The sequence below is a fragment of the Nycticebus coucang genome, chromosome 3 (assembly GCF_027406575.1).
Source record: "Nycticebus coucang isolate mNycCou1 chromosome 3, mNycCou1.pri, whole genome shotgun sequence".
NCBI classification, from domain to species: domain Eukaryota; kingdom Metazoa; phylum Chordata; class Mammalia; order Primates; family Lorisidae; genus Nycticebus; species Nycticebus coucang.
In genome coordinates, this window is record NC_069782.1 from 104,468,342 (window position 1) to 104,486,596 (window position 18,255).

The 18,255-nt window shown below is 37.2% G+C and overlaps 1 protein-coding gene across 7 annotated transcripts in view; it reads left to right on the forward strand.

Annotated features, from left to right (window-relative positions):
• The window catches only part of JMJD1C (jumonji domain containing 1C), a 369,857-nt gene that overhangs the window by 243,284 nt on the left and 108,318 nt on the right, over positions 1-18,255 (forward strand). For 5 of the 7 annotated variants that reach the window (XM_053582218.1, XM_053582213.1, XM_053582215.1 and 2 more), the window contains exon 3: positions 18,047-18,160. Coding sequence is in view for 4 of the 7 variants with exons in the window: in XM_053582213.1 (XP_053438188.1) it covers positions 18,047-18,160 (114 nt within the window). In the remaining 3 variants the exon portion in view is untranslated. Of the gene's footprint in view, positions 1-13,643; positions 14,228-14,801; positions 14,876-18,046; positions 18,161-18,255 lie in introns of those variants that run through there. The other 2 variants (XM_053582217.1, XM_053582216.1) reach the window with 2 other exon arrangements.

An 18,255-nucleotide genomic window follows, 5' to 3' on the forward strand; every position in this document is an offset into this window, starting at 1 on the left:
CCCATTCTCGGTGTAAGGAGTAATGCTTAGAAGTATATGTTCTTTCTTTCTTTCTTCCTTCCTCTCCTCCCTTCCTCTCCCTCCCCTCCCTTCATTTTGAGACAGAGTCATACTCTGTCACCCTGGGTAAAGTGCTATGGAATCCTCATAGCTCACAGCAACCTCAAACTCTTGGGCTTGAGCAATCCTCTTGGCTCAGCCTCACAAGTAGCTGGGACTACAGGTGTGTGCCACAAGGCCCGGCTAATTTTTCTTTTCTTTTTATTTTGAGACAGTATCACTTTGTCATCCTCAGTAGAGTTCCCTGAAATCATAACTCATAACACCCTCAAACACTTGAGCTCAAGCAATTCTCGTACCTCAGCCTCGCAAGTAGCTGGGACTATAGGCACCCGCCACAACTCCCAGCTATTTTTAGAGACAGGGTCTCGCTCTGGCTCAGGCTGGTCTTGAACCGAGGAGCTCAGGCAATCCACCCGCTCCAGCCTTCCAGAGTGCTAGGATTACAGGCTTAAGCCACTGCACGCAGCCCTAAATGCATTAACTTTTAAATACTTAAAAATAGCTACTGTATCATATCATAAAATTAATGGAAATTGTGAATCCCATTTGTTCATTGAAAAATTCAGCTTCCAGTTTGTTGCCTATATCATCAGAGTTTTTTCAAACAAGGAGGTAATGGCGAAATAACTGGAGCCTTCTTGACTTCTATTACACAGGAAACAGATGTTTGCCAGATAGAAATGAATAAAACTGGTGAAGAAATCGATGTCTTATTCAGTTTTCCAAGAGTATAAACAATGAAATGACTAGTAAAAATTGGAAAATATATTTTAATATTCCTTTTAGATTAAAAATGCCAGAAAATCAGCTATATGCACATATGAATGGTATGTTTCTTTGAAGATAGTATGTTTGACAAGACTGAAGGCAGTTAAAAATTTTTTTCTTTTTTATTGTTGAGGATTCATTGAGGGTAAGAAGGCAGTTAATTTTAAATTCAGTTTTTTTGTTTGATTTTATGATTATTACCTTTTTTTTTTTTTTTTTGGAGACAGAGCCTCAAGCTATCACCCTGGATCGCTTCTCGGCCTTTTGGCTAAGATCAAGTGAAGCTATCACCCTGGGTAGAGTGCTGTGGCATCACAGCTCATAGCAACTTCCAACTCCTAGGCTCAAGCGATTCTCCTGACTCAGCCTCTCAAGTAGCTGGGACTACAGGTGCCCACCACGACACCCAGCTATTTTTTGGTTGTAGTTGTCATTGATGTTTGGCAGGCCCTGGCTGGATTCAAACCTGCCAGCTCTGGTGTATGTGGCTGGTGCCTTAGCTGCTTTGAGCTATAGGTGCCGAGCTGATTATTATCATTTTAACACATGCTTTGCATTTATTGTTGCCTTGTAATATTTCTTCTTCTTCTTCTTCTTTTTTTTTTTTTTTTTTGAGACTGAGTCTCACTGTGTTGCCCTTGGTAGAGTGCTATGGCATCACAGCTCACAGTAGCCTCAAACTCTTGGGCTCAAGTGATTGTCTTGCCTCAGCCTCCCAAGTAGCTTGGATGACAGGTGCTAGCCACAACTCCTGGCTATTTTTGGAGACGAGGTCTTGCTTTGGCTCAGGTTGAACTTGTGAGCTCAAGCAATCCACCTGCCTCGGCCTCCCAAGGTGCTAGGATTACAGGCATAAGCCACTGCACCCAGCCTAAAATCTAGGTCTTGATTATGTTTTTCATAAAGTAATTATTTAAATTATTCTATCTTTTTTGTTTGATTTTTGAGACAGGTTCTCACTTCGTTACCAAGGCTATAATGCAGCGGTGTGATCATAGCTCTCTGCAACCTCAAATTCCTGGACTCAAGCCATCTGCCTGCCTCTGCTTCCTGAGAAGCTGGAAGTATAGTTCAAGCCACCATGCCCTGCTAATTAAGTAGAGATGGTGTCTGTCTCTTGCCCAAGCTAGTCTTGAACTTCTGAGCTCAATTGATCTCCTGCCTCCCAGAGTGCTAGGATTATAGGTGTGAGCCACCAAGCCCAGCACATTCTGTCATTTTTTTTTAATTATTTCTTTTGTGTGTGTGTGTGTGTGTGTGTGTGTGTGTGAGACAGAGTCTCAATATGTTGCCCTCAGTAGAGTGCTATGGCATCATGGCTCACAGCAACTTCCAACTGTTGGGCTTAAGCAGTTCTCTTGCCTCAGCCTCCCAGGTAGCTGGGATATAGGTACCCGCCACAACACCCAGCTATTTTTTGTTGCAGTTGTCATTGTTGTTTAGCTGGCCCGGGCTGGGTTCGAACCTGCCAACCTCATTGTATGCAGCTGGCACCATAACCACTGTGCTACAGGCACTGAGCCACCTTTTTTTTTTATTCTGTCATTTGTTAAATTTGAAAATAGAGCTAGCTTACAGTTGATAAGGAATGTGTAAGACCAAAAATGAAGGCACAGCATGTCACTGATTAGTAATAGTACTATTACTATTAATCAATACTTCTTAGCTAGTTGCAATTACATATTTGATTGACTTAGCTATTGTAGGTTGTCAAAAGTTTTAAGTCCATGGTCCCCATATCTTAGTTTCAAATCTTTTCAAATCTGGTAGTCTTTGTTTTTATTAAAAGGCAAATTACTGTCAATGAATATGTATTATTCTCACTGATCAATATGTATTTTTTTATTTTCATTATACTAGTTACCCATTGTTGGCACTTAGTACACCCCACCCCAAAATATGACTTCTGGAGGCCAGAATATGCCATCCTCAAAATATACTTCTTTAACATGTTTTCAGCTGGTTATTGTGAAAAACTGTACACACAGGAGTTCCTCTGAAGAGCTATCCTTTTCCAAATAAAAGGGAAATCTGCGTTTCTAAAAGTTCTATGTATATCAGGAATATGGCTGCTCTAGATAATTTTTATTATCTGAGAAACTTTTTAATTTATGTAGAAGACTATCTTTAACTATCATACATTTCCTCTCCTTACCCCTCCTATTACTTTGTAAAGCTACCACTCCCCAAGGTGCCAATCACCTGTTTTTGGCGCTCTACATCAGTGTTTTTCTTTTTTTTTTTTTTTTTTTGCAGTTTTTGGCCAGGGCTGGGTTTGAACCCACCACCTCTGGTATATGGGGCCGGCGCCCTACTCCTTTGAGCCACAGGCACCGCCCTACATCAGTGTTTTTCAACCTTTTTTAAATCTCATGGCACACTTGAACCTATGGTTAAACTTCCATGGCACAGTTAAATTAAGTTGATCCAAAAGAAAGAGTACAACTAAGAATATACTAAACTGTCCTTTGAACTTCTTTTGAAAATAATATAATGATTTTAAAAATTTTTTCACATTGGGGCAGTTCCTGTGGCTCAAGGAGTAGGGCGACGGGCCCATATGCCAGGGATGACGGGTTCAAGCCTGGCCCTGACCAAAAACGGGGGGAGGGGGGGAATGGGAAAAAAATTTTTTTTTTTTTTTTTTTTCACATCACATCCAAAATCCTCTCAACAGCACATCAGTTGAAAATTACTGCTGTACTGGGCGGCGCCTGTGGCTCAGTCGGTAAGGCACCGGCCCCATATACCGAGGGTGGCGGGTTCAAACCCGGCCCCGGCCAAACTGCAACCAAAAAATAGCCGGGCGTTATGGCGGGCGCCTGTAGTCCCAGCTACTCGGGAGGATGAGGCAAGAGAATCGCTTAAGCCCAGGAGTTGGAGGTTGCTGTGAGCTGTGTGAGGCCACGGCACTCTACTGAAGGCCATAAAGTGAGACTCTGTCTCTACAAAAAAAAAAAAAAGAGAGAAAAAGAAAAAGAAAATTACTGCTGTACATATTGTGTAAGTTTCAATCTGCCTCTTCTTTGAGTCTCATACTTTGTGAGATTCCTATGTTTATGTACATCATTAAATAATGGTTTCCCCTTTTAATCTTACTTATGCCAGTTTTAATATATAGTCCAGCCAAGGACTCTATAAAAGTCTTTGTTCATTCCTCTGTACCATTTTGGAATTTTGTTGGAGTTAAAAGTTTAGTAGTTTATGGTTTTGAAATGGGCCCTTCCGTTCTTTATGGATACCTATAAGTACCTATTTTTAATTTCTGACAACTTCTGGGTTTTTTTCAAAGATTACCAAAATGGCTCTGAGTGTGTCTACCAATTTAGTAGTATAACATGTAATTTATTTCAACCTATCTAAATTTGCTTTGATCTGTAATTATTTACTAAAAGCATGAAGATGTTTACATTATTTGTAATATTAGAAAACTGAAGTAGCTTAAGCATTCAAAGTAAGAGAATAAATAATAAAACTCATGCTCATTTACTATTTTTCAAATAATTACTTTAAATGATGGCAGTATAAGAACACAAAAAATAAATGAGTAACTTACAGTTTATATGTGCTTTGGGCCTTAGTAACAGTTATGCTTGTGGGGGAAAAAGGCTAAAAGTGTATTTAAATAGTTAGCTGGCTAGGTGTAAGATAAGACTATGGGATCTTTTTCAGGTATTTCTTTGGTTTTCCAAATTATCTCCAGTGCAATTATATTGTTTGTAAAGAAAAGTATATTTCTTTTCTTTTTTTTTTTTTGAGACAGACCCTCAAGCTGTCGCCCTGGATAGAGTGCTATGGCATCATGCCTCACAGCAACCTCCCAATTCCTGGGCTCAAGCAGTTCTCCTGCCTCAGCTTTCCAAGTAGCTGGGACTATAGGTGCCCGCCACAATGCCCGGCTATTTTTTGGTTCCAGCCATCATTGTTGTTTGGTGGTCCCAGGCTGGATTCGAACCCGTCAGCTCAGGTGTACGTGGCTGGAGCCTTAGCTGCTTGAGCCACAGGCGCCAAGCCTTTCTTTTTTTTTCTTTTTTTTTTTAACAATTTTTTTTTTTTGAGACAGTCATTCTGTTGCCCCAGGCTTAGAGTACTGTTGTGTCACAGCACACAGCAACCTCAAACTCCTGGGCTCAAGCCATCCTCTTGCCTTAGCCTGCCAAGTAGCTAGCTGTGACTATAGCTGTCCACCACAGTGCCCAGGTAATCTTTCTATTTTTAGTAGAGATGCTGGTTTCACTCTTGCATAGGCCAGTCTTCAACTTCTAAGCTTAAACAGTCCACCTGTCTTGACCTCCCAGAGTGCTAGGATTACAGGCATGAGCCACCGTGTTCTGCCCAAAAACTGTATTACTGGAAAGGTAAAGAATCTTTTATGTATCCCTTAGTGTAGAGCTTATTTTTTAATCTCTAGTTTTACTTTTTATATTAAAAATATTTTTCCTTTTCAGAAATAACAGTAACTATCTGAGCATGGTGGAATACAACTTAATCCTAGCATTTTGGGAGGCATAGGGAGGAAGATTGCTTAAGGCCAAGAGTTTAAGACCACCCTAGGCAATATAGAGAGTACCCCTCTCTTCACAATATTTTTTTTAAAGTTAGCTGGGTGTGGTGGCATGTGTCCATATTCCCAGCTATTTGCGAGGCTAAGACAGGAGAATCCCTTGGGCCCAGGAGTTCCAGGTTGCAGTGAGCTAGGATGGTGCAAAAGCACTGTAGCCTCTAGCTAGGAAGAGGGAGACCCTGTCTCAAAACAAACAAATAAAACCCTATTATTTATGGAGAAGGTAACACTAATAAAATTACATGAGCTTTTCTTCCAACTATTAGTATTTTATCATCTGTCCCAATTTCTTTTTTTGAATATAATTTTAAAACTCCTGTGTGTTGAGTTGCTTTCTTCTCCTAATCCTGCTTATTTCTCCTTTCCAAAAGGTGACATAAGTGTCAGTAAAGCAAGTTAAAAATATATACATTTATTGTGCCATATTTTCCTCTGCACTTTATGACTTTGCAGTTTCTTCTAGATAGATTTCATTTTCCTCCATTTAAAGTTCAAAGTTTGAGTTTTATTCAGCAGACAGCAAAATTCCATGCCAAGAAGCATGGAAATAATAGTTCTTTCATACCATCTTATAATATAAAAATCATTTAGCTATAAATTAAGAAATTCAGGTTCTGGTCCCAGCACTTCACTAAACAAGATTTTTGACAAGAAAAGTCATTTAAATCCTCTGAGCCTATTTCTTTTCTTTCTTTCTTTTTTTTTTTTTTTTTTTGTAGAGACAGTCTCACTTTATGGCCTTTGGTAGAGTGCGGTGGCCTTACCCAGCTCACAGCAACCTCCAACTCCTGGGCTTAAGCGATTCTCTTGCCTCATCCTCCCAAGTAGCTGGGACTACAGGCGCCTGCCACAACACCCGGCTATTTTTTGGTTGCAATTCGGCCGGGGCCGGGTTTGAACCCACCACCTCCGTATATAGGGCCGGCGCCCTACCGACTGAGCCACAGGCGCTGCCCTCTTTCTTTTTTTTTTAAACACAGGAGCACGCTGGGATTGGAGTCCAACATTTCTTCATCTGTTAAAATGAGAGGAGATTATTGATTTCTAAAGTTTCATTTCCATTTTTAACAGCCTCGTGTTTTGTGTTCAGTTTTTCCATTTTTTTAAACCTCTTTGATTCTGAAGATCTAACTGCATTTTATATTCAGCATTCCTATTTATCTGGGTCAGTTTTGAGATTTCTGAACAATCCATTGATGTCTGTATCCTCAATGCCCAGTATCACACTGTTAGATTGATTGGAGCATTGAAATATGTTATAATATCGGTTAGAGCTATTTTTCTATTATTATTTGTTTTCTATTTTCTTTCTTTTGTGTGAGAATCTCCCAGATTATTTTGCTTACTTTGTGTATGAGCTTCAAAATTGATTTGTTTAGTTTTGACATGTTATTGGTATTTTTATCAAAGTTGTATTTGTGGAATAACTTACAGAAAAATTATATCTTTATGATAGATAAAGGTTTAAGGAAAAATACCAAGTATCAATATTATTTATATGAACAGGGAAACAAATCACCCAGCATGACCATGATATTAATGAATTTTGAGATACCTACTTCATTTATGGTGCGTGTATATGAATGCATAAAGGAGACAAGGTCTCCCTCTGTTGCCCAGGCTGGAGTAGAGTAGCACAATTATGCCTTATAGTAACCTTCAACTCCCAAGGTTCCGGAGGAGGTGCCTACTCCTTAAATAGTGATATTATTGCTTGTAGTGGTTATGAAAGGAAGTGTGAGTAACTTGGCAAAGAACTTTAAGCATCTAATGCTAGTCATGTTTAGTTTTAGACTAGACTAGTTAGATAGAAACTTAACTGTGTAATAGTGTAAACTACAGTTTTGAAGAAGGTGAAAATTCAGGTCTGTTATATAGTTTTGGATTATTTGTGCAAAATTGATTATCTTAAATAGCACAAGGTGCAGAGTTGTAGAGAAGGAAAACCTTAATGTTGGGAGGAAGGAAGATAAAGCAGGATAATTCTGAAAAAGAAGTCATAGAGATGACAAACTTACTATAAGACCACTCTGGGGTTACAGTATGTACCTTATCAGTTTTCAGAAAATACAGAAAGAAAAAAATAAAAGGACACTGAATTTAAGCATCATGCAATTGAAAATATAGAGGATTTTGGTTAATTTTTTTTCTTTTTTATTGTTTTTATGTAGAGACAGAGTTTTACTTTATTGCCCTCGGTAGAGCACCGTGGCGTCACACGGCTCACAGCAACCTCCAACTCCTGGGCTTAGGCGATTCTCCTGCCTCAGCCTCCCGAGTAACTGGGACTACAGGCGCCCGCCACAACGCCCAGCTATTTTTTTGTTGCAGTTTGTCTGGGGCTGGGTTTGAACCCGCCACTCTCGGCATATGGGGCCTGCACCCTACTCACTGAGCCACAGGCGCCGCCCTTTTTTTTTCTTTTTTAAGACAGTCTCGTCTTTCACCCTGGCTAGAGTACAGTGACATCAACCTGGCTCACTGTATTCTTCATTTCCTGGGTTCAAGCAATTCTCCTGCCTCAGCCTCTCAGAATGGTAGAATCACAGGCATGAGCTACCATGCCTGGCTATCCGTGGTTTTTCTTAGTGCAATAATATGTTGTTAAAATCTGACATGATATATGCAAAGTTAAAAAACGGATATATTCTGTTGGCCCTTCCTTTCTCTTAATGACTCAGGCAGTTATCAGGGATGTAATGAAAAACAGAGGGAAAGGGGTATTAATTTTCTAACTATTAAATTCCTAAGAGGGTTGTAATTTTGTATTTATTTATATGATTACTCTGTAAATTTCTGTTTTTGTATTTATTTAGTTTTCGAGACAGGGCTCAACTCTGCCACACTGGATAGAGTGCTGTGGCATCATGATAGCTTACTGTAACCTCAAACTCTTGGCCTCAAGAGATCCTCTTACCTTAAGAGTCCCCAGTAGCTGGGACTACAGGTGTGATGCTGTGATGCCTGGCTAGTTTTTCTTTCTTTCTTTTATTTTTTTCCTCCCGTATTTAGTAGAGATGGGGGTCTGGCTATTGCACAGGCTGGTCTTGAACTCCTGAGCTGAAGCAATCCACCCACCTTGGCCTCCCAGAGTGCTAAGATTACAGGCACCTGGCCATCTGTTTTCTTCTGAAGACTATAAAATGTGCTAGGGTAAGAATTTGGTTGCCTTTTTCTCCCAGTTGTATGCCCTGGGTTAAGCATGGTGCCTTGCACATAAAAGCATTCCATATATATTATTTGAATGAACGTGCAGCATGCTTGGGAAAGGTGGAAGCATTTAAAAGGTTGGTAAGGTGAGGTCCATATTTTCTAGAAATCCTTGTAGAACTCCTAGAGTACTGAAGTTATAAAGCTGTGCTACATAATCTTTGCATTGTGTGGAAGATCTGCATAGAGTCGTTAATGTGGAAAACTTAATTATTATTTGAACATTATCATGATAGCAGTAGTTATGTTTGATTATATATTTTCATAGATTTGTAAAACAATATTGAATATTGAAGTATATTTATATGAATTTAGTTAGCTTTCATATAAAGCCATGTCAGAGATGAATTCCTCTAGCTACTGTTTTGTTTGTTTTTATTGAGACAGAGTCTCACTTTGTCACCCTCAGTATAGTGCTGTAGTGTTATGGCTCACAGCAACCTCCACCTCAGTGGGTTCAAATGATTCTCTAGCTTCAGTCTCCCTAGTAGCTGGGACTTCAGGCTTCTGCCACAATGCCCGGCTATTTTTTGTTTTGTTTTTGTTTAGCATGCCCAGGCTGGGTTCAAACCCACCAGCCCCGGAGCATGTGTTCAGCGCCCTAATCATTGAGCTACGGGTGCCCCTATTGTTCACTTTTTTTCTTACTTACCCACACATCTACAAATTGATTAGGCCAGTGCCTGTGGCTCAGTGGGTAGGGCACCAGCCTCATATACTGAGGGTGGCGGGTTTCAACCCTGCCCTGGCCAAACTACAATACAAAAAATAGCCAGGCATTCTGGGGGGCATCTGTAGTCCCAGGAGGAGGCTGAGGCAAGAGAATTGCTTAAGTTCAGGAGTCAGAGATTGCTGTGAGCTGTGACGCAGTGGTACTCTACCAAAGGCAACAAAGTGAGATTCTGTCTCTAAAAAAAAGAAAAATTGATTAAATATAAAAAAATTGATTAAATATAAAAAATAATGCTAAATCATTAAACATGCAAGAGCTTTTTGGTTTGGAGTTTTTTGGGGTTTTTTTGGTTTGTTTGTATAATTGGAACAATCTACTGGTTTAAGCTTCCATATATATTAAGATGAAAGATTTATTCTTTTCATAGCCCTCAAATAAATGAAACTAAAATGCCCTTTAACTTTTAATCGTACATAAAAGGTTCTCTTACAATGTATTGTAAGGAAGAGATTTTCTTCAGATAGGCAGACAGTGTTGCCTTCCTTTTAGCCTCTGTTTACTTTCTGACCTCTGTTGATTTATTCAGCTTGTAACCTAGAAACCAGCTAAAAAGGAAGGAAGTTAGAGATGTGTATTTCTGGGCAGTAACTGGAGTAGTTTCCTCTTCCCCTAAACTGGTTTAACAGCCAAAAAGGGCCTTTTACCCACCCCCACCTCTAAACAAAAACCATGTAGTAGTGATTCTTCACCTTTTTCCCCTTAATCCAATAAAGAAGGTGTAAGCCATATGAGCAACCAATTTAAAGGACTAAAATTTTGCTTTTTTCAAATTGGTGCTTTTTACTCTGTGAAAGATGAGAACTACCTTCCAAATGAATTCTAGGAACAGGAGAGAGTTAAGGCCTCTTGAAAAAACCTAGCAATTTATGCTTGCTACCAAGTGGTTTCTCAGTGTTGTTATTTGCTGTTTTTCTTTGTGTTAGAAATTTACTAGAGTACCAGACCAAAGTCACATTGATAATTTATAAAAATGTCAGTCAAAACTACTCTAAATGGGGCAGCACCTGTGGTTCAAGTGAGTAAGGCACTGACCCCGTATTCCAAGGGTGGCGAGTTTGAATCCGGCCGCGGCCAAACTGCAACAAAAAAATAGCCGGGTGTTGTGGCGTGTGCCTGTAGTCCCAGCTACTCGGGAGGCTGAGGCAAGAGAATCGCCTAAGCCCAAGAGCTGGAGGTTGCTGTGAGCTGTGACGCTACCGCACTCTACCAACGGCGGTAAAATTAGACTCTGTCTCTTAAAAAACAAACAAAAAAAACTACTCTAAAAGTAACCACTATTATCAGCTAGTTGTAATTTTGTGCATCCTTTCCTTGCATCAAGAATTGACTGTACTATTTCCTTATAGTATTAAAGTGTCTTGTTTTAAATCAGCCATGATGTAGTGTGAAATACTGTTAAAAACATGATTTTGGTTTCTCAGTACTGATGTTAATTAAAATTTTAAAAATAGTGCATTTTACCTTACTAGGAAGATATGGCTATTGAGGCAGTTGTCTCGTTAGCTAAGTATAGTGCTATGTGCTGTTTATTCTGTAGCAGACCAATAGTACTTGAGCAAGGACAGCTGTTTTTAAATTTGTTATATACAATATAGTTTCAACCTGAGTTTACGTAAGATTATAAAATGAATCCTGTGAAATATTAAGCTCATTCCCTGATGTACAATAAGTTAGAGAAATGTATGAAAGCTTTAAAGTTTGATAGTCTATAATATTAAGCTATATGACTTACCAACCACTTGATGTTTCTTTATTGTTTGGAGCTCAAATTAAGGTTGCTATATTTACCCAGGTTTTTTTAGTAACTTATATGATGACGTTGTGAGTTATTTTATTTCCATATGCTTTTATTTTGTGCTTAAGTGATTATAAGTGAATTATTAGGATGGTATGTGTGACTTAACATGAACTTGACAGCATTGAATTTTTATTATTTATTATTTAGTTATTTTTTTGAGACAGAGTCTCATTTTGTCACCCTTGGTAGAGTGCTGTGGCATCATAGCTTATAGCAACCTCAAATCTTGGGCTTAAGAGATCCTTTTGCCTCAGCCTCCCGAGTAGCTAGTACTACAGGTGCCCACCACAATGCCCAGCTATTTTTAGAGACAGGAGTCTCACTCTTGCTCAGGCTGGTCTCGAACTCCTGAGCTCAGTTGATCTGCTCACTTTGGCCTCCTACAGTGCTAGGATTACAGGCATGAGGCACCATGCCCAGCAGCACTGAATTTTTAGATTTACTGAAATTAAGATATCTATATGGGAACACATTTATAATAAAGACTTATCTACATACATCATTAAAAAATAGGTATTACAAAATCAATACATGTAACCAAAAGCATATGTACCCCCATACTTTGAATTTTAAAAATTCATCAGCTGGGTACAGTGGCCCAGTCTGGGAAGCTGAGGCAGACAGATTGCTTGAGCTCAGGAGTTCAAGACTAGCCTGAGCAACAGCAAGACCGGTCTTTACTAAAAATAGAAAAATTAGCTGGGCACTTATACTCCCAGGCACTCAAAAGGCTGAGGCAGGAGGATTGCTAGAACCCAAGAGATTGAGGTTGCTGTAGCTGACACTATGGCATTCTACCCAGGGCAACAGAGACTCTGTCTCCAAAAAAAAAAAAAAAAAAAAAAAAAGGCCTCATCAACCTGGGAATGTTATTTTATAACATGTAAGTGGATCAAGAAAAGTGAAATATTTTCTCGTATTTACAGGTGTATTTTCAAAATTTTAATACAGGGTACTATCTTCTGTTTTTTTATGTTATCTCTACAATAAAACTGAAAACTTTCAGTTAATTTTAATTCAGAAGCATGATTGAATGAGTACATGGCCAGCTTTCCTTCTCAAAGTCAGTGAAACTGGCAAATTTCACTGAATAACCTGAAGGTTAAAATTTAACTGTACTGTCAGATCTGTAGATAAGACCCGATGTTTAGTGTATAACCCAAATTTATAAGTTTCCTTCTGTGCTCTTTGATTTGTTGAGTAGTTAAGAGTAGCTAAAGTTAGCTTTGTATCCTCACAAAAGCCTCTACTATAAAATGAAAAATTTTACTATTGGAACATCATTGTCCAGTAAAACTAAGTGAGTCATGTTTGATTTTCAATTTTTCAATAGTTACAGGAAAAATTTTTAAGTAGGTAGGTTAATTTTTTTTTTTTTTTTTTTGAGGCAGAGCCTCAAGCTGTTGCCCTGGGTAGAGTACTATGGCATCACAGCTCACAGCAACCTCCAACTCCTGGGCTCAAGCAATTCTCCTTCCTCCACTTCCCTAGTAGCTGGGACTACAGGCGCCTGCCACAAGGCCCAGCTATTTTTTTGGTTGCAGCTGTCGTTGTTTGGCGGGCCCGTGCTGGATTCAAACCTGCCAGCTCAGGTGTATGTGGCTGGCGCCTTAGCTGCTTGAGCCACAGGCACTGAGCCAGTTTTACTGTATTGTATTTGACCCAATATATCCAAACTTTAATTTCATATATAATCAAAATTTTTCTGAGATACTGAAAAATCTTTTTCCATAGTCAGTAATTTATATATATAGGACTTATATCAATTCAGATTAACCACATTTCAGGTATTCAGTAACCACATATGGTTAGTCACTATCATATTGACCCACAGACCTCTAAAATTTAGATAGAAATTAAGAAAATATATTAGATAACAAAAGAATAACATGTTATCCTATCAAATTGTAAGTCTTTATCTGAGAACTGTCTTGATTATTTCTTACAAAGAATGAAAATGTTTCAGGAATGTTTTTAAATATTCCCCGTTAAGTATTACCAGTTTGTTGTTTTTTTTAAGTATTTCTGAGGTTGTTTATATTGTTTGATTTCACTTAGACTGTTATATCAAAAATATTTTAAATTGATTTTTTCTGAGTTTTCTTTTTATTTTTAAGACTAAATGATTAAACTAAAGAATAAATCCTTGGTTGAGACTGCACTGAAAGTATTTTTTGATGGTTTAAAGTTATGCTTTATTTTTGCCAACTTGGGAGATATTTACATATCTGCACTTTCTCACCTTGGTAAATCTGGAAAGCAAAAACTTTGTATTTGCATTTGCTTTATGAAGGAGACAGTAAACTTGAGCTCTCAGTCTAGCCACTAGTCTGTCTTTGTCTGTTGTTAAAATTATGAGGCAGTCTCTATGGCCGCAGCCAAATGAGTAATCACCAGTAATGTGACTCGTGCTGGAAGTGACTCCATCAGCACCTGTGACGGGGGATTAGTTACAGTTTACAGAGCACCGCCTCTTCCCTTCTCTCAGTGTGCCCTACGCCAAGTACTCGTTCTCATTTGGGTGTCTGCACTGTTGGAAATTACTGCAGTGTGTTTCCACGCAGACAGAGTACAGTGGGAAAGGCTTTCTCTAGCTGATGGATGGCTGTTCTCTTTATTTGGAGTATCTTACTGGTTATGTAAGCGACCTCGGGAGAAATTATCCTGACCCAGATCGGAGGATGCAGTAGTGCTTCAGCTGCAGGATTTCTTAGTCGTTAACACCACAGTGCTGATGACAAAGAGCGAGTTGTAATCCTCATCACTGCCAGAGCTGAGCCAGAGCAGACAGAAAATCGTCATTTGCTCGTCGGAGACTTGTTAGGTTACAGCTTCTGCTTCGTTCTGTGGTCTTGGCTTTTCTTCCTATACAATGACGCCGCTGCAAGTGAGCTAAGAAATGCTTGGTTTGAGAGCCATTTGCCTGATTTTTGAAGACCTTTTAAAAAGAAGTATTTGCGCTAGATAAAAAAAAAAAAAAGAATCACTGAAGAACAAAATGGAATTTTCAGCTGTACTTACTGACCTTTAAAGCCCTGTCGTGGATTTCTGAGATTTAACAATACTTTAAAATTCTCAAGAACAAAGTACGGTTTGTATTTTTCTGCTTCCTTTTTCTTTTGTCTTAATTTACATTTGGTTTTGCTTCTCAGCCTTTCGAATTAAGGTCACTGCCTTTTATAGCTCTAGCCTCAGTGTTCTTAGTTTTAAGAATTTTTGACTATTTTGTCTGTTGAGAAAGGGATTTGTTGTGTTTGTAGTAATTTAATAACATAAAAACGATTAATTTGAAAACTAGTTTTATTGTTGAAAATATTACAGCAGAAGTGTTTCAAATTAGGGTTTTTAGATTATAATGTTTCAAAGGAAGTGGGGATATTTGTTCTGTGAGGTTTATTTTGTGGTGTATTCCCTTCCCCACCCCCAACTTGTTTTCTAACAGTATCGTGTTTTTCAATAGACCTGCTTGGGTGGGAATTTGGACTTTGTTCTTTCGAGTCACTCCAGTCTAATTTTTTTTTAAGTGTAGACAGAAACCTTGACTTCTAAAATGTTGCTTTGATTGTTTTTTGCTTCAGTATTCACCCTGGGCGAAATTTATATTAGTATTTTTGTAGTTAATGAGGCTGATTTTTTTTGTTTTTTAATTTGGAAAAGGAATTGTTAACTGTTAACCGGAGATTGTTAGAAACTCAAACTGCAGGAATATCTCCATGAATTTCCTGTTAAATGTTAAATGGTAAGCTTTAACATGGTTTGTTTGAGCAGCTGAGTTGTGTTTGAGAGCTGTAGCTAATTTATTTTAAAAATGTTTTTCGGAGGGCTCATCTGTAGCCTCTTCCTCATGTGAATGGAATGTGGTGCAGCCTGGAGCCCCAAACAGGATACAGTTGTTCTAAGCATTCTTCCTATAGCATGGTAGGCCCTTCTAGAAATGCAGCCTCTTAACTTTAAACTATTTTTAAAGTATGGTTAACAGTGACAGATGACCTTTATAAAAGATCCCTTAATAAAATTGATGAAGTGTTTTGTTTCAACTAAATATTCTATTTTAATTTTCATTTGGATTTTCAAAGGCTTTTTCAGCATTTGAATAAGTCTTTTGTGATCTGGGCCATATTCTACTGAGACTTTCTTCAGATGGTAGGCTCATTGCTTCCCCTTAGGCTGTGGAAGTTCCTCATAGAATCATGTATCTTTAGAGTCTTGAATTAACTTAGTTATGCATGAGTTCTAGTATCTATACATTCCAGTGCACCTAGACCTGTGAAATATTTACTAACAGATTTATCATAAAAACTATAGGATCCATTTGATTTTATTTTTAAAGTAATAATGTCTTTTGGAAATATGTTGGACATGGTTACAAAAATTAACAATGTTTATATTCATTACTACTTTAAAAAATCCGGGTGTATTTTAACATCATTTCATATCTTATTTTCCTTTAATTTTTTTCTTACAGTAGGAAGCCACATATTCACAGTTGCTCAATTTTTAATACACATTGAAACATTTCTTTAACAAGTACTATAAAAGTATTATCAGCATTTTTTATTTGCTATTTAAGAATCATGTTATACTTTAGGCCTCTAATTTGTAGGTGATTATAACTTCATCTATCAGAAATAGATCGTGTTCTTTAAAGAATTTAAATTTAATCAATGTAAGCTAATCTTTTTGTATTTCCGGTGGTCAAATTTTACTTGGCTTTTAAAAATTAGATATCTTAAAATGTGTGGAAAAAAAATTTTTAACCTAGAAATCTCTTTTCCTAATTAACTCAGAGTAATTCAAACTATAAGCTGGCTTGTTAAAATTTACCCTTCGAACTCTGACCTACCTTGAAAAGGGAGCTCTAAGAGGTTATCTTCAGAAGAATGTTTTTCATATTATAAAATGATTTGGTTTCATAGGAAATGCAAACCACCTGTATTATTTGTGTAAGAAAAACACACTCAAGACTAGAAAAGTTTACTTCTTTTCAAATCCTGCTTAATTAAATTGTATATTTAGCCACTTAGATAATACCTTTTGAGGATCTTTTTTTCGTTAACCTTCAGGGATTGACCTGACTTGGTACTGTTTGAAAAGAAATAGAGCATTTAATAATATTCAAGGATTAAAGTCCTCTTGAGAAGGTGCTGGTGTTTTCTAGTTTACTGAAAACTAAACCAATAGATACAATATAAAAAAAAAAAAAACTTTATAGTAGAGATCAGCTGAATTGTCTTTTTTTTTTTTCAATGTCATGTATTTCATGTCAATCGATCACATAGTGGTGGACATTTTTTAAGTCTGTAGCAAATGTGTTCTTGGATTTCTTACAAACTTTTAGTCACTTGTTGAGTAAAATAGGATTTTATGAAATGATGTTTTAGGAATTTTACCTTGGCAAATGGAAAGTGTTAGATGTCAACAGTAAAAGGAGATAAATTTTTTTTTCTATTTTGAATATGTACCAGTAATTTTTTACTCAAAAATACTTTTGATAAATACTTAGTTTTAAAAGGTTAGCCTAGGACATGGGAGGGAGGATATTGCCACGATTAGATTTTTCTCATCTTAATATTGAAAGTAAGTGGGAATAGAGTTTTTTCATGTTATTTCAGTTAAGATGATATTTATAAGTTCATGGATAGTGCAGAAATGAAGAATGCTTAAAATACTTATTTTCATATATTTTTGGCTTTTCAAAATACTCTTACAGACTTGAGTGACTCAAACTTGAAAATTTGTTTCTTAAATATAGAAAAAACTACTTAAGAGCCACTACAAACTGAAGATCTTTATGTATTTCTGCAGAGTATGTTTATTAGGTGTGATTAACAAGATGTTATTTTTTATTTAAGTTGTATAGGAGGAGAGGGGAACATAATGGCTTTGAACTCCTGGGGATTTTTAGTGTCCATGCCAAAAGCTTTTTGTATCCAAATGGTCACAAAAGTTGCCTTGTGGCAAGAAAGATTTCTTCATGTTATATAGGTAATTTAGAAGCAGAGCTGATTGTTAATTCCATTTTCCAAACTTCTTTTATTATAAAGCCTCTAAATTTTTATGATAGTAGAATTTTGTTTTAATTTTAAAGTTTTTACAGCAGTACTGTGGATATAAAATACTTTATTCAAGCTTCACCTACCTTGAAAGTGAATGTGACAGTCATAAAAAAAAAAAACGTATCCGTGGTATCCCTATTTCCTTTAGTCCTTTTCCTTAGTTCCTTCATTTCTACCCCTGCTCCATAATACAAGTCAAATTCTTTACATAAAAGGTGAGTTTTCTTTGAAAAAATTAAATGACCTAGGATTCACTTAAAAAAAAAAAAAGTTGTGGAGATAGAAACTTGATTGTGAGGTACGTTTTGTATAGTACTTCTTAACCAGTGTCTGCTACTCCGTCTGCAGTCTGCAGCTCTCACTGAAGCAGCTGGATTTTTATTTGTGCCTGGTGCAGGGGTGGGAGTGGGGGTAGAGAGTACAAGGGGCGGAGTTAAAAAACCAGATGCTTCCTGAACATTTAAAATCCTGCTTAAGTGAGCTAGGCAAAAATTGTACATTGAAATAATAATTGCTCTCTATTATAAACAGTCATATTTGTAGTTTCTTTTAAAAAGAGGAACGTAAATTTGCTCTTCTGTACAGAAATTTATATAAATGTGTATTTGATTATGTCTTTTTAAAAATAAACTGGGGCTTAATATACTCAGATTTTTTTATATCCCATACAGGTCTGCATCATTCCTTATTAATAAATACAAAATAGCCTATTGTGTGGATTGAAAGCATTATAATATGAAAACTAATATTAGTATCTAAGACCAATGACTATATTGTGATAATGACACTACACATTTTGAGGATACAAACCAGAAAACAACCATTGAAATTTATTTTGTTTTTTCTCTTAACAGACTTTCAAACCCCTGGTGGAAAAAAGTATTCCTAGTTCAATCACTGCAGTAGAATTCCTTGTAGATAAACAACTGGATTTTTTAACTGAAGATAGTGCCTTTCAGCTGTACCAGGTAAATTATTTAGATTACTTTTACAGGTTAACTGCACATTAAACGTTATTGATATTCAGATATTCTTTCCATGTGAAGTTGCAGCTAACAGTTAT